A 25,299-nucleotide genomic window follows, 5' to 3' on the forward strand; every position below is an offset into this window, starting at 1 on the left:
GATGGCTTGATCCGGCGCCGCTGGTGAAGAGCACAGGAACGGGTCCCCGAATCCTGATTTATCTCGTCCACGCGAACCTCTTGAGGTGGGCAAATCAACCGGAGCGAGTCTATTTATCCAAGCTATGAAGAGCGCTAATTTCAGAGCTAACCGCGGAGCTTAAGAAAACGACGTCCTCACACTGGCTGGAAGAAACGAAGAGTGGCGGACCCTGGGCTGACTGGCCGTGACGTAGTCACGGGGGTGAGGTGGGTGGCCCAGTCAGCCCCAGGGGGGCACCACGTCACCTAAAGGGGCGTGGTCAGGTTTTAATGTAAAGTAATTTTTGGAGCAAAAATGACAGTCTTCCATAGTGCTGCGTACGCAGCGAACTAGGCACTAGTGAGAGCTTGAGTTCGAAACGAAAAAACCCCAATGTGTACAAGTTAACAGTTTCGGCATAAAGTAGTTATAGTGTTATTGGCTGAATGCAGCTTTGGTTAGCTTGAACTCAGATCTTAGCTAGCTATTGATTACTGCGGTGCCATACGACACCTAGTGACACTTTATGGTACTGACCAGGTTTTCATGGTGCACATGAGTTACGAGGTTATTGTCATTTGTCATGTTTGTGCTGTTTTAATAATTGTGTTGATTGATCTCAAGTGCTAAAGTCTTTCTGTTACTGTCAAGATATAATACAAATATATATAAAAATGGTACATTATTATTATTTATTTATTTATTACTTTTACTTTTTTTGTTTTTGTTTTTTTCCAGATTTTTTATCCCATTTTTAACCCCCTTAGTGCTAATTTACTTTTATTGATCCTGGTTGCTACTCCACCCTCTGCCGATCTGGGGAGAGCCGAAACTGGCTCCATGCTTCCTCCGAGACATGGGCAGTTAGCTAGCCGCTTCTTTTCACCTGACATGGGAAGCTTCACTGGTAGGACATAACACGTGGGAGGTTCACGCTATTCCAACCGGTTCCCCTCCCTCCGAAAAGGTGCCCTTAACGACCAGAGGAGGAACAACATTAGCAACCAGGATATTGCATGTTTTGGTGAAGGGGGTTCCTATATGAAGGAAACCCCCGGGAGGCACGGGGAGAACATGCAAACTCCACACAGAAAGGCCCTTTTGACGACCCCACCCGGGCGGTGGGCACTCGAGGACATTCGGACGGGCACGCATTCCTTCAGCGTTCACAGCGTCCCAGGTGAGAATCGAACCCAGGACCTTCGAGCTGTGAGGCGACAGCGCTTACCACTGCACCACCGTACCCCCCAAAATGGTACAATGGTACATTATTGTCAAAAATATATTCTTTCATAAGTAAGCTTATTTGACTAAGACTATGCTGTATGGAAAAAGAAGACATGTAGATGGAAAAAGAGACATGCATGTAGAACAGATTTTTTTTTATTTTTGTTATGATACAAAACAGGATTTATTTTGAGAAACCCAATAGACTTTTGATACTTGAGTATTATATACTATGAATGTTGTCTTCTTAAAGAGAAGAATATCTGGGTGTGACCAGGAAACACTTTTGAAAACATAACAGAAAAAAGACAAAAGAAAGTAATGAGAAATAAATCATCATAATCCACACGCTTTGGAGAAAGAAAGTCACCGTTGTCCTGTCTCTTGTCTTTTTACACCTTATCCAGGTTGTCAGCAAACAAGGTTTGGATTATCAATTAATTTGTTAACGGCACCAAGCCTGGGACCCGTTACAGAGGCTTCAAAATGGGAGTCCACAAACCAATGGGTGATGATGTCACACACACTCTGTCCATCTGTTTTATACAGTCTATGGAGCAGACATAATCACGCAATTACTCCATGACTTAATCAACTACCGTAAAACTTCAAATAGTAGCCCGGGCATTTATTTACCAAAATGTGTAGCCAGACCCTATTTGGGACCTGCGTTTAATTCTTTTTGCACAAAATTCTTGCTCAGAAAAGATTGGAAATGGTATCAAATTGTTTATTTAAACCAGTGATGAATACCCTGTGATTAATAATCACACAGGCTAGAAACTCAGGTGTTCACTTTGAACCAAACCAAACTGCCACCGTTTCACACAGGAGGTGAATAGCAGTCTTTCTGGCTGAGACCTAACGTTAGCATTTAGCAGCAGCTAACATTAGCTCAGTAACCAGCTGGTCAGCACTTCTATCAGATAATACAGTGTTGTGCAACGAGCGACTTACCAAATGTTTCCAATACATGTCCGGTATAATCCATACTGCATTTATGATCGCTGTTCCGCTGACAGAAATGCATTTTTACAACGCCCAACTAACATTAACTTCTCCACCGCGGGACTTGCCATGTTGTCGTTATGGAAACCAGTCTAGTCCAGTCTAACACGTTGACTCCGTGGCTGAGTTTTGAATGTTTATGTTGTGAAGTCCGTAGCATCAAACAATGCAGTATGCATACTTGAAACATGTCGGTTATGTAGAAACAAAGCGTAAAACAGGGTGGAGAAAGTAGCCTACTCGAATCTCTCCTCGCAAACCAGACTGACTTCCGCCAACAACACACACACTGCCCATGTAATTACCGTAAGTGACTGTGAATTCAGTCTGAGCGCAACACAAAAACATACCGTAATAAAAAAATACCGTCAATACGTTTAATTGAGACAGCATTTATTTACCAAAACATGTAGCCAGACCCAGCATCTATTTGGGACCGGCATCTATTTGGGAGTTTTACTTGAAGTTTTACAGTACATGCAATTATTAATAATAATAATAATAATAATAATGCATTTTATTTATGGGCGCCTTTCAAGGCTCTCAAGGACACCGTACAGACATGGTTAAAACAAGCAGCAATAATCAATAATAAATATTCAACAGACGCATAATATTTCTTTACTACGGTACAGCCATATGTTAATATAGTACAGGCCTTTAAAGCAGCTACGGGGAACTTTCACTTGGGTTAGTGTTGATTGTAGCACCACCTGTGGACAAAAGCGGTACTGGTCGGCGTCGCCCCGGAACGACAATTGCATTTGGTGAACACCGAGGCTCCTCCCGCTGTCTCCAGCGGGCTGACAAGCCATGCAGAGCTTCTCCGAGAGCGAGCATCCCCCGCTGTTTGATTATGAGGCTGACGTCACTGCTTCATCCACCGGCCGGAACAAAAACGTACAACCTGTTTCACACGGACGTAACATGTGGCGGACGCTATGCCATACAATAATAACAATATAGAAATCGCAGATGGTCTCATTTGATGATGGGAAGATGATGTGAGAGGGAAGGTGTGAGGCATCCGTATTACATTTACACTGTTTCATAACCACTTCAAAATTCCCTCTTATTATCTGAGCTCTGACAGGACATTGGTAATGGGACCTTATGCTAATGACAACGCATATAGAATAAGACTGGAGTGATGTGACAAGTGGCTGCAGTGGGCCTGCCTGTCTCCCAGCATGCCATTAACATGTCATGTTGCAGCGGGCCCCTCCTACAGGTCACTTTGTAATGAGCAACCGCTCTGACAGCATTTGGCTGTCTTTCTGACACACACACACACACACACACACACACACACACACACACACACACACACAGGCACAGACACATACACGGACACACAGGCACAGACACACAGACACAGACTGCACACAAGCCGAGATGCAAATAGCCATCTCTTATCAGAGCCTGGCAGCACCCGTCGAGGCCTTTCTGCACCAGGCAGAACGTGATTTCTCCCGGGAACACTTTTTCCATTTCCTGCTTTTGAAGGGAAACTAAATAAGCCAACATTTGTCCTCATCTGAATACATTTGACCCGTTAAAACGACTCGGCTCTCCCGCCTCCTGCTCCGCCACGCTGTGGTAAAGTAGACCGCATCATCCCCGCAGAATGTAAATGACAACGGTGGCGGTGGGCGTAGCGCGCCTGGCAGGAGCAGATAGTGGCAGAGGTGAGTGGCACCGGGGGTGTGGGGGGGTTAACCGTGTCGAGCGGAAGCTCCAATTACTCGCTAACACAGAGGAGGAACGCGCCAGTCAGCCCCCTGTCATAGGGGTCCCCTATTTACTAATTCACTCCTCTGTTACTTTAACACACAATTAATCAATGCCAGGAAGGTGTAGTCGGCGCTGTTCATCAGGAGCGTAACGTGAGCCAGGATGAATTAATACAGTCGCTGGGGGAATTACAGCGTACCAAGCTCTCTCTCTCTCTCTCGCTCTCTCTCTCTCTCCCTGAAACAAAAAGGAATTGCCACCGAGACAGGAGCAATTTAAATCGACAACACTGAGTAATGACTCAATTTGCTGCACAGTCTAAACACCACAAGCAAATGGCATTACTAAATCATTAGAGTGCATCTAGATCTCTAGTTAGAAGTCATGGGGTACTATGGCCGCTCGCTGAAACCATGTGAGTACCTCGCTAAAGTATAGGATGGTGTGGGGCCACACTGTGAGTACGCTGAAACCATGTGAGTACCTAGCTAAAGTATAGGATGGTGTGGGGCCACACTGTGAGTACGCTGAAACCATGTGAGTACCTAGCTAAAGTATAGGATGGTGTGGGGCCACACTGTGAGTATGCTGAAACCATGTGAGTACCTAGCTAAAGTATAGGATGGTGTGGGGCCACACTGTGAGTACGCTGAAACCATGTGAGTACCTAGCTAAAGTATAGGATGGTGTGGGGCCACACTGTGAGTATGCTGAAACCATGTGAGTACCTAGCTAAAGTATAGGATGGTGTGGGGCCACACTGTGAGTACGCTGACACCATGTGAGTACCTAGCTAAAGTATAGGATGGTGTGGGGCCACACTGTGAGTACGCTGAAACCATGTGAGTACCTAGCTAAAGTATAGGATGGTGTGGGGCAGAGTCCTGCGCACCCGGTTCCGCCCGGCCCCGCGACGTGCAGTACCGACCCCGCTCCGCGAACCCGCTCATATGATCAGTCAGTACCGCAACCCACCCCGCCCCGCAGACATGAGACCCGCGCCCCGCTCCGCTTCCGCATATATACATTTCTTTGAAGTGAACATAACCAAAGTAACTGCGATCGTTTCACAATTAACACAGGAAGCGAATAGCGGTCTTTTCTGGCCGAGTCACTGACGAGAGCCAACAACGGTGGTCGGTGCAGTCGGACTGGGCAGGCATTGCATAACGTTATTTACAATTAAGCACATTGACGGTGTTTTGTCACTGGTGCCAGTATCAGCAGGCCAGCCAGGGCCAGGCAGCAGCTAAAGGAAACATGCTAGCCTTGCTGGCGCTGTCATGCAATGCAACAAGCTAGCTAGCATAGGTCTAGGTCTAAGATACTGAACGAAATGTACTAACGCTACTGAACTGAAGCCAGTCAGTGACCTACCTGTCTCTTGTGCCTGCCCTGCCCTGAGTGACGACCTGACCACTGACGCCCCCCTCCAATAAACAAGCCAATACTGCCACTTAGCCGCCAGGATTTGCAACTGCAGTATTTTCTCTGAGTCTGACTGATTGTGACAAAGACGTCAGGTCGTCAGACTCAGACAAAACATAAAGTTACACACTGACTGAATTATTATCGTTATATAAAAAGTAAATAAAAATACATATATTTAACACCCGCGACCCGGGCCGCATGTTGTTTATTCTACCCAGATCCGAGCCCGCAAATAAAATGAAGACAAAATAACACCCGCCCCCCGCATTTTTTTACGGGTACCCGGCGGGGCCCCGCGGAACCCCGACCCGATGCAGGACTCTGGTGTGGGGCCACACTGTGAGTACGCTGACACCATGTGAGTACCTAGCTAAAGTATAGGATGGTGTGGGGCCACACTGTGAGTACGCTGAAACCATGTGAGTACCTAGCTAAAGTATAGGATGGTGTGGGGCCACACTGTGAGTACGCTGAAACCATGTGAGTACCTAGCTAAAGTATAGGATGGTGTGGGGCCACACTGTGAGTACGCTGAAACCATGTGAGTACCTAGCTAAAGTATAGGATGGTGTGGGGCCACACTGTTAGTACGCTGAAACCATGTGAGTACCTAGCTAAAGTATAGGATGGTGTGGGGCCACACTGTTAGTACGCTGAAACCATGTGAGTACCTAGCTAAAGTATAGGATGGTGTGGGGCCACACTGTGAGTACGCTGAAACCATGTGAGTACCTAGCTAAAGTATAGGATGGTGTGGGGCCACACTGTGAGTACGCTGAAACCATGTGAGTACCTAGCTGAAGTATAGGATGGTGTGGGGCCACACTGTGAGTACGCTGAAACCATGTGAGTACCTAGCTAAAGTATAGGATGGTGTGGGGCCACACTGTGAGTACGCTGAAACCATGTGAGTACCTAGCTAAAGTATAGGATGGTGTGGTGCCACACTGTGAGTACGCTGAAACCATGTGAGTACCTAGCTAAAGTATAGGATGGTGTGGGGCCACACTGTGAGTACGCTGAAACCATGTGAGTACCTAGCTAAAGTATAGGATGGTGTGGGGCCACACTGTGAGTACGCTGAAACCATGTGAGTACCTAGCTAAAGTATAGGATGGTGTGGGGCCACACTGTGAGTACGCTGAAACCATGTGAGTACCTAGCTAAAGTATAGGATGGTGTGGGGCCACACTGTGAGTACGCTGAAACAATGTGAGTACCTAGCTAAAGTATAGGATGGTGTGGGGCCACACTGTTAGTACGCTGAAACCATGTGAGTACCTAGCTAAAGTATAGGATGGTGTGGGGCCACACTGTTAGTACGCTGAAACCATGTGAGTACCTAGCTAAAGTATAGGATGGTGTGGGGCCACACTGTTAGTACGCTGAAACCATGTGAGTACCTAGCTAAAGTATAGGATGGTGTGGGGCCACACTGTTAGTACGCTGAAACCATGTGAGTACCTAGCTAAAGTATAGGATGGTGTGGGGCCACACTGTGAGTACGCTGAAACCATGTGAGTACCTAGCTAAAGTATAGGATGGTGTGGGGCCACACTGTGAGTACGCTGAAACCATGTGAGTACCTAGCTAAAGTATAGGATGGTGTGGGGCCACACTGTGAGTACGCTGAAACCATGTGAGTACCTAGCTAAAGTATAGGAGGGTGTGGGGCCACACTGTGAGTACGCTGAAACCATGTGAGTACCTAGCTAAAGTATAGGATGGTGTGGTGCCACACTGTGAGTACGCTGAAACCATGTGAGTACCTAGCTAAAGTATAGGATGGTGTGGGGCCACACTGTGAGTACGCTGAAACCATGTGAGTACCTAGCTAAAGTATAGGATGGTGTGGGGCCACACTGTGAGTACGCTGAAACCATGTGAGTACCTAGCTAAAGTATAGGATGGTGTGGGGCCACACTGTGAGTACGCTGAAACCATGTGAGTACCTAGCTAAAGTATAGGATGGTGTGGGGCCACACTGTGAGTACGCTGAAACCATGTGAGTACCTAGCTAAAGTATAGGATGGTGTGGGGCCACACTGTTAGTACGCTGAAACCATGTGAGTACCTAGCTAAAGTATAGGATGGTGTGGGGCCACACTGTGAGTATGCTGAAACCATATGAGTACCTAGCTAAAGTATAGGATGGTGTGGGGCCACACTGTGAGTATGCTGAAACCATGTGAGTACCTACCTAAAGTATAGGATGGTGTGGGGCCACACTGTGAGTATGCTGAAACCATGTGAGTACCTAGCTAAAGTATAGGATGGTGTGGGGCCACACTGTGAGTATGCTGGAACCATGTGAGTACCTATCTAAAGTATAGGATGGTGTGGGGCCACACTGTGAGTATGCTGAAACCATGTGAGTACCTAGCTAAAGTATAGGATGGTGTGGGGCCACACTGTGAGTACGCTGAAACCATGTGAGTACCTAGCTAAAGTATAGCATGGTGTGGTACACCACACTGAGAGGCCATGGCTCATGACAGTAGGGGGTATTGTTGATGTTTCATAGACACAGGAGATTATAGGAGTAGAAATAAGCAATAAAGAACTTAATTATAGAGGGTTGTGTTGTTTGTAATTAGTCTAAGAGTGGACCACAAATGAGGTGATGATGAAGTAGGGTAAGATTCAGATGTAATCATATGTCTACAAAAACAAAGGTTTCCATGTTAGTTGTGAGGGATCCACAGCTTTGTGTATATGTATTGCTCCATACTGTAGATAGACTGTTGGGCTTTAAGTGGAAAAATCTGACTGTATACCCCCAGCCCTCACTGCCATAACAGTCATTTAAATGTAATCTCTAACCTTTCGATTTAGATTTTGCACATCATCATAAAGCATTAAGTCATTTATAATTAATGCACAGCTAATTAAGGCTTTCTCATAGTTATTAACAGGATGTTTCATTCTAATTACATCAAATTCGCACCCTTAAAGAAAGTCAAATATTTTTGAATCTCATTGAAACCACGCCGAGAGGAGATACTTGGAAAGCAACCACTTTTTCTCTAGCGCATGGTTAACAATATAGGAAGAAACTAAATGATACACTTACCTTGTCTTCTTGGTCACTCTCGCTGTCACACTGCAAGAGAGCAGAGAGAGAGTCATGGTTAGAATCAGAATGACAATCATCTGACCACCGCCGCGTTGTACAAGTACAAGTACAAGGTCAACTTTATTATCCCACAAGGGGAAACTCAGGTGGTCGTCATACACGTCTGTTGCAGTTCATACCGTGTACACACTGTACACACACATACACATAGCCACACACATACACAGGCAGTATCAAAAATATAAAACTACAACAATATCCTACATAGGTTTAAAAGTTACAAGTGCAAGTGCATAGTGCAAAGTGCATTCTGGGAGTGCGGTGAGCACATTCAAGGTGCAAAGACTTTTGGAGAATACACACAACAGCATACAATATCCAATACAGTATATACAGTCCAAACAATATACACAGTTTGATCAATTATTTCTTGTTTAGCGCTCTGATTGCCGTTGGCACGAAAGATTTGCTACATAACTGCTGTATAACTGTTCCTTCTGTGGATTGGATTTGATCACAATCCAATTTACCTTTTCAAATGACAAATCTTATTAGCTCTTTAATAGGGAACTGAACACAGATTAGTTTTGCCTTCATATTCCGCCCCTCAATGTGATCGGATCACTTCATTAGCTGAGAAAGAAGCAGTGAAATGTGAAACGGAGGCGAGAAGCAGCCGTGCCCTTGTCCACATTGAGAAAACTGTGAATATTCTGCCGGAGCTAGAATCTCAAAAACACTAACCACCACTCGAATTGTAATTCTGTGATGTGTGCTCCTGCTTGAGCCCCGAGGATGGAGAGATGACAGGAAGAGGAAGAGAACTTTGTGACGGAGGGAGGGTGAAAGTGGTTGGATTTCATTTTTTCTTTCCAATTTCAATTTCAAGGTCCACTTAATTCTTTATCAACTAATTAGTGTGATGCTGGGTGACTGGCGGCCCTCGAAGTCGTGCATATGGCTGAGGTGCGGAGAGGCATTGGAGTCAGTAATGAAGAAGGCACTGGGGGGGAATAGTGTACGGGGTGGGGTGGCGGGTGTCGATTAAAGCAGGGAGGGGGTTGAGCTCTGTGCCAGTGTGAAGTGATTGACAGCCCTGGGAGTGGGCGACAGCAGGCCCCAGACACTTTTCCCTCCCCCTCTGGCTCTCTTTCGTTTTTTTTTTTGGTTGCTGATCCGGGGCCCTGCAGAGCTCAAAGGAGGCAGGCAGGGCCTGGTGGCTGCTGGGCGGGTAAAGAGGGGCCCTGCAGGAGCACGGCATCCAATTTACAGGCCTGTCCCACACGGCCCCAGGGGCCGCCTGCGGCACACTGCCATGATGGTCAGCTCCAACAGCTCATAAATTATGCAGAGGCAATAAATGCACTGGGCAAACACTCCTCAGACGCCCCCCCTCCCCCTCCCCCCTCCTCTCTCTCCCCCACCTCCAACGTTCCACCCCCAGTTTAATACGGTGTGCAGAGAGCCAGCAGCCATATACTGTACTGTATGGTTTAATACTGTTTAATACAGTGTGCAGAGAGCCAGCAGCCATATACTGTACTGTATGGTTTAATACTGTTTAATACAGTGTGCAGAGAGCCAGCAGCCATATACTGTACTGTATGGTTTAATACTGTTTAATACAGTGTGCAGAGAGCCAGCAGCCATATACTGTACTGTATGGTTTAATACAGTTTAATACAGTGTGCAGAGAGCCAGCAGCCATATACTGTACTGTATGGTTTAATACTGTTTAATACAGTGTGCAGAGAGCCAGCAGCCATATACTGTACTGTATGGTTTAATACAGTTTAATACAGTGTGCAGAGAGCCAGCAGCCATATACTGTACTGTATGGTTTAATACAGTTTAATACAGTGTGCAGAGAGCCAGCAGCCATATACTGTACTGTATGGTTTAATACAGTTTAATACAGTGTGCAGAGAGCCAGCAGCCATATACTGTACTGTATGGTTTAATACAGTTTAATACAGTGTGCAGAGAGCCAGCAGCCATATACTGTACTGTATGGTTTAATACAGTTTAATACAGTGTGCAGAGAGCCAGCAGCCATATACTGTACTGTATGGTTTAATACTGTTTAATACAGTGTGCAGAGAGCCAGCAGCCATATACTGTACTGTATGGTTTAATACAGTTTAATACAGTGTGCAGAGAGCCAGCAGCCATATACTGTACTGTATGGTTTAATACTGTTTAATACAGTGTGCAGAGAGCCAGCAGCCATATACTGTACTGTATGGTTTAATACTGTTTAATACAGTGTGCAGAGAGCCAGCAGCCATATACTGTACTGTATGGTTTAATACAGTTTAATACAGTGTGCAGAGAGCCAGCAGCCATATACTGTACTGTATGGTTTAATACTGTTTAATACTGTGCAGAGAGCCAGCAGCCATATACTGTACTGTATGGTTTAATACTGTTTAATACAGTGTGCAGAGAGCCAGCAGCCATATACTGTACTGTATGGTTTAATACAGTTTAATACAGTGTGCAGAGAGCCAGCAGCCATATACTGTACTGTATGGTTTAATACAGTTTAATACAGTGTGCAGAGAGCCAGCAGCCATATACTGTACTGTATGGTTTAATACAGTTTAATACAGTGTGCAGAGAGCCAGCAGCCATATACTGTACTGTATGGTTTAATACTGTTTAATACAGTGTGCAGAGAGCCAGCAGCCATATACTGTACTGTATGGTTTAATACTGTTTAATACAGTGTGCAGAGAGCCAGCAGCCATATACTGTACTGTATGGTTTAATACTGTTTAATACAGTGTGCAGAGAGCCAGCAGCCATATACTGTACTGTATGGTTTAATACTGTTTAATACAGTGTGCAGAGAGCCAGCAGCCATATACTGTACTGTATGGTTTAATACTGTTTAATACAGTGTGCAGAGAGCCAGCAGCCATATACTGTACTGTATGGTTTAATACTGTTTAATACAGTGTGCAGAGAGCCAGCAGCCATATACTGTACTGTATGGTTTAATACTGTTTAATACAGTGTGCAGAGAGCCAGCAGCCATATACTGTACTGTATGGTTTAATACTGTTTAATACAGTGTGCAGAGAGCCAGCAGCCATATACTGTACTGTATGGTTTAATACTGTTTAATACAGTGTGCAGAGAGCCAGCAGCCATATACTGTACTGTATGGTTTAATACTGTTTAATACAGTGTGCAGAGAGCCAGCAGCCATATACTGTACTGTATGGAAGAATAAATAAGGCTAATGGAAGAAGAGTGCAGTTTCTAATTGCACGTGACTGTCAGTGCATCACAAGAGCCACACACTATGCACATTTACTCCAGCATGTGGATACATAGGTATGTCTGCATGTGTATTAACAATAAATCAAGGGAAGACCCAGATTGTCCATTTTAGAAAGAAAGGTGTGCAGAGAAGTAGTTATCATTTTCGTTTTGGTTCACTCCCTCTGCCTTATGCTGTACAAATATCTTGGTTTTATCTTTGATGAATATATGAGTTTTGAATCTGGTATTAATTCCCTTTCTGAATCTGCTGGTAGAGCCTTGGGGTTGGTGCTGAATAAACTGAGAGTGACGGGACCTAGGTTTCTATGCATATTCTCAACTGTATAAGTCCTGTGTCTGTCCTGTGATGGACTATGCTGCCGGGGTGTGGGGTTCTAGGGTCCATACCTGTTGTAACAACATTCAGTCAAGAGCAATCCGTTGTTTCCTTGGCGTGCACAGACTCACTCCAAACTTGGCTATTAGTGGGGACATGGGCTGGGAACCTTGTGAGGTTAGGCACAAGGGTGAAATGGTACGTTTTTGGAACAGACTGATTAGAATGACTGAAGGCAGGTTAACAAAAAAAGTCTTTAATTGGGATCTCTCATAACTATCCATGGGCCCGAGAGATGCTGTCCATCTTCTATCAGTGTGATTTGCAGTATGTGTTCAGAAACAGATTACCTTGTGATGTATCTCATCTCAAAAACAAACTTTTTCTGAAACACAAAGACAAATGGGCTGCCGACATCTGGCTCACACCTAAACTTTGCATGTTCGTTCTCATTCAAGACAATTTCTGCACCGAGCCTTATGTGTATCTGAATCTCACAAGAGCCAAAAGGTCAGTCTGTGCACAACTCAGATCCGGCACTCTCCCTTTGGCATTAGAAACCGGTAGATTCAACGCAGTTCCAGAAGAGGACAGGTTGTGTTTATGTTGTGACCTTGGGCAGATAGAAAATTAAATTCATTTTGTGTTTTACTGCCCTCTGTATGATGACCTGAGACATTCAATGTATGAAAAAGTGTTTGTTGTTCACCCTGAAGCTTTTTGGTTACAGGATGTGCCTAGACTTGAATTTTTCTTTAATAAGAGAGTCTTTGATATAGCTCAATTTATTAGTAATGCCTGGGAAATAAGAAAAAATATGCTGTTTGTATAGGTTTGTAACAAATATGTTATACTTTTCTATATGACACCGTGTGTCATTTTGTTTGCTATCTTGCATTCTGAAATATGGAAGCTGAAGTATTGTAAACCACAGTTTTGTATCTGTTTTTGTCGTGTCTCATAAGCCCATACGGGCTGGGCACTATTGGTGTGTGACACGTAAATAAAGAAATCAATCAATCAATCAATCATGTATCACTCTCTCATTTACTCCAGCATGTGGATAAATAGGCTTGTCTGCATGTGTATCACTCTCTCATTTACTCCAGCATGTGGATAGATCGGCTCGTCTGCATGTGTATCACTCTCTCCTGCAGCCTCCCACACTGGACGGATGTGATGAGCTGTATTAGCCATGTATTCAGGCCCCTCAGACTGTGACAAGAGTAAGAGCACCGAGCTTCTCATTAGCTGCTTCTCTGCCTGTGCTCACTACAGTACACACAGGAACGCAGGCATGCCAGAGCTTCAAATAATGGCCGACATTTTCGTTTCTTCCATTGTGTTGTGATCCATAAAAAACACTACCAGCCTCTCTTTCTCTTGTACCATTTCCCCGTTCCCTGACTCCACCTCTTCCTCGTTCCCTGACTGTGCAGCCAATTGGTTTGATTGCCACGATAGAAGCCTTGTGGAATGACTTGCCCTTGCTTGTGAAGCAAATGGAACATGCTAATGGCAGTCATCGTATTACCCGATGCAAAAGTGCCATAGCTCATTACTTTAAGATAAAAGGATATCATTGTAGACGGCGAGCAGAATTGACTTTCCGCGCTATGCGACTTGATGATGATTTAATCAACTGCTCTCTTTCACTTCTCATCCCCGCGCCTGTCGCTTTCGCAGGTGCCACTAAACGAAGCACTCGCACAGCTCGTGGGGGAGAGAGAAGACGAGAAATTGCTGTCATTACTTTTTTCCCTCTCTCCGAGAATAGAGCTATGCAAATTTCCCAGAGCTACAAAGGCTGGAAAAAAAGGGAAAACTTAATAAAATGGAAATACCTTTATAATGAGCAAAGTAAAAAATCCCCAGATCAAGCCTGACAGGCAAGGGCAGGCAATTTGAGCGTCCTTACTACAGCGCACACGCCAAAGCTCCCTCTGCTCGAACACGGAGCAAAAGGCAACAAATAATGATAACGCGGAAAAGATAAAAACGCATCTCAGGCATACAAACAAGTCAGAGCTGTCACTCACTGATAAGTGATCATAGTGAACTAATGCTCAGGCTCATGCAGAACGCAAGCTGAGGCGGAGAGGAAGAATCATGGCAAATCTGGAATGTTCTCTCCTTGTACCTTCTATTTATTGACTCGCACATGACATTAGAAACAGAGGCAGAGAGGGAAAGCTGCTTGCAGCCAGAAAGCCTTGGCCTTAGTTTGGCACTTGGCGGTTGAAAGTGCCGTGTATGATTGGTAGGCCTAATCATTCATAACCATGGTATGTTATTATTTTATGAGCTGAGCATGAGCTCAGAAATTCACTTATTGCTATGATCATGGGTAATCTGAATAGCTACTGCTGGGCGAGTATGAATAGGCGTATACAGAGCTATGGGTAGCTGTCACGTCACAAATACTTTATACCCAACCTGTGGAGGCAAAGTCTAATGAAAAGAAATGTGTCTGAGGTTTGAAACGACGAACAAAAATGAAGATATTAATGTTTAGGAGAGAAGAAAAAACAACAACAACAGTGGTGCCATTGAGACGAGGGAAGTCCGCTCTCTGACAGGTCGAGGTAGGAAACGGGTCTCATTTAAAGCAGCAGTCGTGTAGAATAAGGAAACCATTAGTACGAGGGGGCAGACAAAGAAAAGTGATACTCTACCCAGGCCCACTGCTATTTACACAGGCCCAGCATTATACTGTACAGCTACAGCCCAGTGTTTAGCTTCAGTAACACAGGAATGTCAAACATTAGCCTCCGCTCTAAGAGCTGTTGATGTTGGCCTGTATCCGGAGCACTTCTGATTGCCCCGCGCCTCTCTCACCCGGGCCTCCCTTTTGGCGGAGTGCTCTTACAAATTTCCCTACGCTCGGGTCCAAGCGTCGAGGCTTTTGTTTATATTGGTCTGAAAGTAGGAGTAAATTATTCTTGTCCTAAATCCTCTCCAGCTGAGAGCAATATTGGCTCAATAGATGGGGAACATAAGGAGCCATGCCGAATGCTAAACGACGCAGCTATGCTATCGTTCTGTAGCAGCAGGGTTCACCGATGGCTCCTGCCAAAGCTATCCGCAGAAAAATGTTTGTGCTAAAGAGGTAACCACATCACACAAGGATGCGTGCAAGACAAGTATGCCATGGTCCCTTTTTTCCCCAACATAACCTAATTCTGCAGTTCTGGACCGCTCCACAAATACTAACAGATGTCAAGTCAATCATGAATAAAAAGGCACGCATAAGCGATCATTCCCAATCCGAAGGCAAACAGGGTGGGTTTAACAGGCTTATTAGAATTTCCAATCCTCCGTCTCCAATGTTACAAGTCGCTTCTGATCTAATATTCTTTCAAATGCCAGCTTCTCAAGTCTGGAGCGGCGGTGGATGCGTCTCGCTGTCCCCATGAGCGACATTAGCCTCAGGTTATGCTGGTCGCTATCCACGACCCTGGAATTAATTATGGCAGATATGGGCTTCATTAAAGGGCCCGTGGTGCCCGAGGAGGACGGGGGCTGTTTATCAGGCCGAGCCAGGTCGGCCCGCAGGGCGGCTGAAGGGGTTGAAGCCCAGGGAAGAGGGGGGCCCGGGCCAAGCTGCCTGCATGCCTCCAAGCTGGAGAGACAGCGTGAAGGATGGCAGCCATTGCCAGGGTCAGCTCTGATGGTGCCAATTTGATGTGCTGTCGTCGAGGGCTCCTCCCCCCCCCTGCTTCTGGATATAGCTGCTGGCTCCTCCCCCCCCCTGCTTCAGGATATAGCTGCTGCTGCTGCGCGTCCTGATGCTTTTCTGATGCAAACAGTCACATGGCAAAATGCTTCTCTCCCCTCCCGCTGCATCCTCCTCCATCTGCTGCTGGGGCCCGGGCGCCGCCGACCGCCTGCCTGTCACAGCGTGCGTGGAAATTAGCTGGGGAGGAGGTGCTCGCTTGTGCTAATTACATTTTAATCATTGGAAATGTGTTGGCAAATCAAGCCTTGATTGCCATCTTGGAGCCCAGCGATCCTCTCCGCAGGTTGGGGGTGGGCCGGTGGAGGGGGGAGGGGGGGTTGAGCGGGGGCTCGCCAAGCTGCGTCCCCCCTTCCCCCCTCCCGCAGCTTGATATGGCGGCGTGTCGTGCCTGCCGCTGGGCCGGGGGCTGTGCCGCGTTATTCATGGGGAATAGAGGAAGACCAGGATGGAGAGATGGGGATGTGTGGTGTTATTTCGAAACCCACATAGGTTAAGCCAAAACCACGCCCTGTGCCCGCCTACGCAGCAGTCAAGCGCCGGGATTGGCCAGGAGAAAGTCTTTTGTCTTCTTTTGACAGCTCGAATCTCCCACACCACAAACACTGCATGGCACGCAGCCCAGCGACTTCATGAACCAACTCAATTGCTCTTGAGAGCGGACATTGAAATGAATTATGGTCACATACCTTCCTTAGTGTATTAACGCTAATGAAAACGTAATACAAGCTTTTAACACATTTCCCACACCACAAACACTGCGCCCAGCCCAGCGATTTTATTAACCAAATTGCTCTTGATAGCGGACATTGAAAATAAATTACTGTAATATATTAACGACAATGAAAACACAAGCTTTTAACACACAATCGATTTTTAAACATTTATTTCAAAACATCATTGTAAAATTCAGGGCTTTAGCCAAAGCTAATAACTGCGGTACATTGTATGCTTTGGTGCGATGGTGCTTTGGTGCGATGTAGGATTTTATCTTTCAATATCCTCATTGCAGCCTCGCTGCAGCCTCGCTTGGTGTTGTTGCTTCTCACAGGAATGTGTCCCTGTAACGGAGCCCAACATGAGCATGAGCGCCTGGCCAATCCCAGCGCTTGACAGCTGCGTAGGCGGGCACAGGGCGTGGTTTTGGCTTAACCACGGTGGGTTTCGAAATAACGCGGATGTGTGTCATACTCATTCTCAAGTACCCCCCCACCCTCTCTCTCTCTCTCTCTCTCCACCCACACGTTACAGTCTGCCAGTCCCTCCCCCCCTCTCTCTCTCTCGACCCACACATTACAGTCTGCCAGTCCACCCCCCATCTCTCTCTCTCTCTCTCTCCCCACCCACACGTTACAGTCTGCCAGTCAACCCCCCTCTCTCTCTCTCCACCCACACGTTACATAGTCTGCCAGTCCCCACCCCTCTCTCTCTCTCTCCCACACGTTACAGTTTGCCAGTCCACCCCCCACTCTCTGTCTCTCCACCCACAAGTTACACAGTCTGCAAGTCCACCCCCCTCTCTCTGTCTCTCCACCCACACGTTACACAGTCTGCCAGTCCACCCCCTCTCTCTGTCTCTCCACCCACACGTTACACAGTCTGCCAGTCCACCCCCCCTCTCTGCACCCACACGTTAGACTGCAAGTCCACCCCCCACTCTCTCTCCACCCACACGTTACAGACTGCAAGTCCACCCCCCTCTCTCTGTCTCTCCACCCACATGTTACAGTCTGCCAGTCCCCCCTTTCTCTCTCCACCCACATGTTACACAGTCTGCCAGTCCACCCCCCCTCTCTCCACCCACACGTTACACAGACTGCAAGTCCACCCCCCTCTCTCTGTCTCCCCACCCACACGTTACACAGTCTGCCAGTCCCCCCGCTCTCTCTCTCTCCACCCACACGTTACACAGTCTGCCAGTCCCCCCTCTCTCTCTCTGTCCACCCACACGTTACACAGTCTGCCAGTCCCCCCTCTCTCCACCCACACGTTACACAGTCTGCCAGTCCCCCCTCTCTCTGTCCACCCACACGTTACACAGTCTGCCAGTCCCCCCTCTCTCTGTCCACCCACACGTTACACAGTCTGCCAGTGCACGCCCCCTCTCTCTCTCCACCCACACGTTACACAGTCTGCCAGTCCTCTAGCTCTCTCTCTCTCCACCCACACGTTACACAGTCTGCCAGTCCCCCCTCTCTCTCCACCCACACGTTACACAGTCTGCCAGTCCCCCCTCTCTCTGTCCACCCACACGTTACACAGTCTGCCAGTCCCCCCTCTCTCTGTCCACCCACACGTTACACAGTCTGCCAGTGCACGCCCCCTCTCTCTCTCCACCCACACGTTACACAGTCTGCCAGTCCCCCCTCTCTCTGTCCACCCACACGTTACACAGTCTGCCAGTCCCCCCTCTCTCCACCCACACGTTACAGTCTGCCAGTCCCCCCTCTCTCTGTCCACCCACACGTTACACAGTCTGCCAGTCCCCCCTCTCTCTCCACCCACACGTTACACAGTCTGCCAGTCCCCCCTCTCTCCACCCACACGTTACAGTCTGCCAGTCCCCCCTCTCTCTGTCCACCCACACATTACACAGTCTGCCAGTCCCCCCTCTCTCTCCACCCACACGTTACACAGTCTGCCAGTCCCCCCTCTCTCTGTCCACCCACACGTTACACAGTCTGCCAGTCCCCCCTCTCTCTGTCCACCCACACGTTACACAGTCTGCCAGTCCCCCCTCTCTCCACCCACACGTTACACAGTCTGCCAGTCCCCCCTCTCTCTGTCCACCCACACGTTACACAGTCTGCCAGTCCCCCCTCTCTCTGTCCACCCACACGTTACACAGTCTGCCAGTCCCCCCTCTCTCTGTCCACCCACACGTTACACAGTCTGCCAGTCCCCCCTCTCTCTGTCCACCCACACGTTACACAGTCTGCCAGTCCCCCCTCTCTCTGTCCACCCACACGTTACACAGTCTGCCAGTCCCCCCTCTCTCTCCACCCACACGTTACACAGTCTGCCAGTCCCCCCCCTCTCTCTCTCCACCCACACGTTACACAGTCTGCCAGAACACCACTGTGAATTGAGGAACAACAAATGGAGGCAGGCAGGAGGAGACTGATGAGCTGGGGCTTTGCTACACAGCACCTGTCTGGCACACAGAGCCCCAGCAGCTCCGTCACAAGACGCTCGCAAATTACTTCCTTGCAAAACAGAGAGGAAAAGCAACCGACGGCAAAGTCTGTATCAGATTGTGACTTTTGCTGAGATAAAAAATGGGAATAAAATAAAAGGGTTGTTTTATTTTGTCTAGACAGTTGTTGGCAGCGTGAACGTGGGCCGTCCATTTTGCAGATGGGAGGCGCTCTGGTGGCGACGAGCGCTGCCAGAAACAGCAACATGGCTGTTAAGCTCAATCACCTGCTTCACGCCGCGCTGCCTGTCCCCCACTGAGAATTATGCTATTAATGATGATCTGCCCTGGATTAAGACCTCCTCCAGTTATAAGCCCCCTGCTCCTAAGACATGGTCAACTGCTGCTACAGACGGACTCATCTCGATTCATACTAAGCCTAATTGAAGAGGACCAAACTTGGACCGAGCTTAAGCTTCACATTGTCAACCTCAAATCAACCTCTGAGTTTACTTTAATTCAGTTCAGAAACCCCCCCCCATCATATTTCACAAAGAAGACATCTTTAAAAAAACACCTGAAAGTTCAGTGAGCAGGAGGAAATTCAACATGACATGTCCGACTGGGACAGATCATTAAAATAAGCAGGGTTTCTGTGGTGATGACATCGAACATCTAATTTCCACAGCCTCTGCTTGATGTTGAACTGTCGAATAAAAGTCTGGTTTGGGAAAAACGCCTTTAAGAAATCACGAGAGCTTGAGACAGTCTATATAGTGACATAACGCAAACGCCTCTTTCAGCAGCCAAGTATGTACCGTCAGGGAGGACCAGACTTCTGTCTGGACTAATATAAGCGGGCCTGATCCACATAGCAAGCATGGGCCAAATGCAGAAGGCCAACATCTGAATGCAATTTCCCTTCAAATGTAAAACTTTATCCAGACGACATTCAATTTGACCACAAACTCTGGATTCCAGTCACCGGGATAACCCGGGGCGAGGAGGGCAGGAAAACCAAGCCTTCCATAAAATAATAAGAACTTTATAGTCTATGACCTCTGGTTTCAATATTCTGGAGTGCATTCTTTTATGTTTTATTTCATTGGACTCTGCCCAGACTTATTGAAAGAATATTTGAGAGGGAGAACCTTCTAGACCGGACTCTTTTTTTATGATTATTTCCATACCGTTAAATCTCTAATGGTTTACATTATAACAACACCAATAATATCAAATGAGAGCGCTGGCTCAGTAATGTCTGTAAAGAGACTCCATTCTAAAGCGTTAGCTCCGAATTGGAAAATAACACTGTTTGATATATACACACATGCACACATTTTTGGGTTCCTGGGATAAGAAGATTAACCTTGTGAGGCAGCTGGATTCACGCGAGATCATGAGATCACATGACAAATCCATCTTGTCACGCTCCATTCTATTGGTTTGAAATCCAAACCACCAATCAGAATCCTATGAGGCTTTAGGTGTGATGCTAGCAAGAGCAAGCCCGTGATAGACGTGATAGACAGTTGGTTCATCCAATCACCTGCCAGGTATTTCTTGAAAGTGCCTGCCCTTTTAAACTCTTTCCCGAGCGACTCGTTTACAAATGGTTATGTGAAAACAAACCACCTGGCAGTATCAGTCTATAAAAAGATGTGCTCAGTCAGAGCAGAGGGTGGATGGGAGGAGGTGTAGATGTATGTTACTTTATGTAGGAGTGGAGGAAGACATTTAACGTAACCCAGTGTATATGTATGTTACTTTATGTAGGAGTGGAGGAAGACAACATAACCCAGTGTATGTGTATAGGCTCGTTTGAGTTGACGAGAAAGCCTGGAAAGCAGACGAGAGCAGGCGAGCACAGTCAGGCGAGGCGTCAACAAGTCGGCTTTTCTTCTTCTACAGTTTTGTTTAACAGCGGTTTGTAAACAAATTAAAACATGCATTAGCGCCACCCACACTCGCTGCTCAAATGACACAGCCCTTCAGATTCCTTATTTTTATTTTTATGTAGGCATTCCAGGTGGTATTTATGTAAAATATGGAGTGACAGCTTGGAATAGATATAAAATTTAAGTTTCTACACTTCACTGTGGGTTTGTGATGCACCTGTGTTGAACCAATGGGCGCTCAGCTTGATGCGTTTCTCGTCATCCTCTGTCATCCGCAGTTGGGCGCAGTTGGTGGGGAGCAACTGCGGCGCCTCGTTCCAAATCTGCGCCCACCTCGCTCTCACGAGAGTCCCGTGGCTCACGTAGTCGGGCAGGCGGAGCAAGTCGGACAACTTTTCTAACCATCATGCAACGGGGCAAGCAACGGGGCTAGTCGAATCTGCGCAGAATTTGCTCATCTCAAACGAGCCTAATGTTACTTTATGTAGGAGTGGAGGAAGACATTTAACATAACCCAGTGTATGTGTATGTTACTTTATGTAGGAGTGGAGAAGACATTTAACATAACCCAGTGTATGTGTATGTTACTTTATGTAGGAGTGGAGGAAGACATTTAACATAACCCAGTGTATGTGTATGTTACTTTATGTAGGAGTGGAGGAAGACATTTAACATAACCCAGTGTATGTGTATGTTACTTTATGTAGGAGTGGAGGAAGACATTTAACATAACCCAGTGTATGTGTATGTTACTTTATGTAGGAGTGGAGGAAGACATTTAACGTAACCCAGTGTATGTGTATGTTACTTTATGTAGGAGTGGAGGAAGACATTTAACATAACCCAGTGTATGTGTATGTTACTTTATGTAGGAGTGGAGGAAGACATTTAACGTAACCCAGTGTATGTGTATGTTACTTTATGTAGGAGTGGAGGAAGACATTTAACGTAACCCAGTGTATGTGTATGTTACTTTATGTAGGAGTGGAGGAAGACATTTAACGTAACCCAGTGTATGTGTATGTTACTTTATGTAGGAGTGGAGGAAGACATTTAACGTAACCCAGTGTATGTGTATGTTACTTTATGTAGGAGTGGAGGAAGACATTTAACGTAACCCAGTGTAGCCTATGTGTATGTTACTTTATGTAGGAGTGGAGGAAGACATTTAACATAACCCAGTGTATGTTACTTTATGTAGGAGTGGAGGAAGACATTTAACATAACCCAGTGTATGTGTATGTTACTTTATGTAGGAGTGGAGGAAAACATTTAACATAACCCAGTGTATGTGTATGTTACTTTATGTAGGAGTGGAGGAAGACATTTAACGTAACCCAGTGTATGTGTATGTTACTTTATGTAGGAGTGGAGGAAGACATTTAACGTAACCCAGTGTATGTGTATGTTACTTTATGTAGGAGTGGAGGAAGACATTTAACGTAGCCCAGTGTATGTGTATGTTACTTTATGTAGGAGTGGAGGAAGACATTTAACATAACCCAGTGTATGTGTATGTTACTTTATGTAGGAGTGGAGGAAGACATTTAACATAACCCAGTGTATGTGTATGTTACTTTATGTAGGAGTGGAGGAAGACATTTAACATAACCCAGTGTATGTGTATGTTACTTTATGTAGGAGTGGAGGAAGACATTTAACGTAACCCAGTGTATGTGTATGTTACTTTATGTGGGAGTGGAGGAAGACATTTAACGTAACCCATCAGTGAAGCTGATCTCCTTGACACATGTGCCAGTGGAATCCTGAACTGCTGCTTGGCACAAACAGATGCTGCCGCAGGACAGAGCTCTCTGTTGATCAGCCCCGCCCACCTCACTAACACACACACACACACACACACACACACACACACACACACACACACACACACACCTGATGACTGCTGGGGGAGGAGGAAAAGCACTTTGCGTTCTTAAAAAAATCCATTTGTTACACAAGCACCAAGCTCAATATCTGTGATTGGAGAAGCATCTCAACGTGCTTCTCCAGCTACAGGCGAGGCTCCAGGGCGCCTGGAGGTGGGAAGCATTTACTGCTCATCTGATAGAAATGGAAAAGCACAAGGCAGAGCTGCACACCACACAAGTGTGGGCGAATACACACACACACACACACACACACACACACACACACACACACACACACACACACACACACACATACACACACCTCGCCTCACCCCGGCTCTGCACTCTGTTTCCATAAGGCAAAGGGGGACCGAGGCACAGAGCAGATGCTGGATTAATCAAAGATTAATGGAAGGATTTTCAAATAATTACATACATCAAATTGCATTGTTTGCACCATTATGGACACTCCCCCGAGGCAGGTCCACTCGGTGTGCATTTTAATTACCCCACGAGCCAGACATTGGAATTGATGTGATTTGGCATCTTCATTACAGCAATCTTCTAGCCACACAAATAATCAATTCTGTTCTGTGTGTGTGGAAGGTTCCTCGAGCAGTAGCCATGCACTGTGTGTACACACTGTAAAGACTAACTAGGTTTCTGAACAACAGCTGCAAGGGAAATGGGCAAATGTTATGACTGGATAATTCAGCACAACTTACTGTAGGAGATGGAAAGCAGAAAATAACTTTGCGCCTATGGAAAAGACATTTAGCTTGTATCGCCCCCCCAAGATGCTAAAAGTCCACCATATAACCTTGAGGGAATTTAACAAATGTAGCAATTTCATCCTTATGTATCAAAGCTGGGTCTCCCAACCCCAGTAAGACTTGTGCCATGCATGGTTTGAATGTAGTTGGATGTGTGCTTGACAATGGGCTCCAACCCTCAGTTGTCAGGGGATATAAAGCTCATCTGCTCGCCTCCCCTCAGCTCCCCGCTCTCTCCCTCCACACTGGCTCATAACTGAGGGAGAGAAAAACACGAGGATTAGGTTCTGTGCCTCTAATCACTTAACTCCTCACACCTGACGGCACACTATTAACTTTGACTGTCTCCGGTGACCCCGCGGGTCGTTGCCCATCACATCAAGTTTTTATTAGGGAATTTTCCTCATCATTAGCCATGGCCTGGAAACGAGCCATTAATATTCATACTGGCAAAGCAAAAATGAGGTCCCACTGATTTTCCATCATCCAGGCTATCTGCACAGCTGCCGACCGCTAACAATGGCCCCCGATGCTGCACATGCACCAAGTATCATTATGGGCTCCATAAAGTTCTTTGCCTGGGTCTGCCGTGATGGGAAGGAGAGCGAGGTGGTGGTGGTGGTGGAGGAGGAGGAGGAGGAGAAGGCTGTGAGGCTCACAGCCAGCTGACACCAGTCTGAGAGAAACTGCCCAGCTCTGCCAACAATATGCCTGGAAGTCTCATCCATAAAGACCGGTGCTGTCAATGCTAACAACCCCTGCAGGCTCTGCCAGGGACACAGCTGAGATACGCAATAGCATAGAGTTCCCCCAGTGCGCTCACATTAGGGCACACGTTGATCAGCCTGGCATGGTAGCTCCAAATGCAGCCCTTTGGGAAGGTTTGGGAGCTGACATAAAACACTGACATTTTGACACATTTGAGGTATTTCAGTCATGAGAGACTATAGAATGAAAGTTCACAATAAACTTTAACGAGACCACAAAACAAGATTAAGGTTTGGCGTATGGCTCCATGATGACGCTCCTCCAGCGATGATGAGGGGAGGGCGTCAGCAATGCATTGAATAGAAATCCCCCCATGGAGAATCGCTCTGGTGGTGGCAGGGGAGGAGGTGGGGCAAAACGACCAGAACACGGGAACGACAGTGACTGCAGAGGAGAACATATCGGTAAGAAGCTAACCCACGTAATAAAATACAGCACTTCAGATACTCTCGACCGCTTTAGATTATTGGTTCAGCAGCAAAGTGAGGGAAGGAGATGGCTTGAACCCATTGGCTATTGATAGCGTGGGAGAGCGTGGATAACTGTGATTGGATAGGAAAGTATGAATGATATACATGCAAATGCTGCATCAGGTATCAATGGGTTCAAATATGGGGCATTGCAGTCTGGTATCAGAACACCAGGTGTCTGAGTGAACATGTTCTGCATATCCAAGATGGCCGCCCACGTTTCCACAGCTTGCAGCTTGTCGCCGAAATGATCCTGTCTGGCTCTCTGTTACCCGAGGAGGGCATCTCCCATCTCAGCTGCCAATGTGAGCAGGTGCTCAGGCTCCACGCAATGTGACCTGGGGCCTGATAAGGTGCTTCAGAGCAACAGTGTCCCAGCAGGCATCTCAGCCTGATAAGACTCCTCTCTCCTCCCCACTCACCTGAGCTGAGACGAGCTGGCCCCGGAGCAGGGAGAGGCCTCTCCTATGTCAGGGCTGATAGCTGCAATTAACTGACAACAACCTGACAGGCCCAGGTAAAAAAAAAATTGTATATAGTTTT

General features: G+C 46.7%; 1 protein-coding gene across 1 annotated transcript in view; it reads right to left on the reverse strand.

The window, feature by feature from the left end:
• Positions 1–25,299, reverse strand: part of auts2a (activator of transcription and developmental regulator AUTS2 a) — a gene marked incomplete at its 5' end in the record, with an annotated part of 735,797 nt that overhangs the window by 241,574 nt on the left and 468,924 nt on the right. Inside the window, one exon of the mRNA XM_083645781.1 lies at positions 8,495–8,524. Coding sequence (XP_083501907.1) covers positions 8,495–8,524 — 30 coding nt within the window. The remainder of the gene's footprint in view (positions 1–8,494; positions 8,525–25,299) is intronic.

The sequence above is a fragment of the Poromitra crassiceps genome (genome assembly GCF_964638095.1).
Source record: "Poromitra crassiceps genome assembly, chromosome: 1".
Classification (NCBI taxonomy): domain Eukaryota; kingdom Metazoa; phylum Chordata; class Actinopteri; order Beryciformes; family Melamphaidae; genus Poromitra; species Poromitra crassiceps.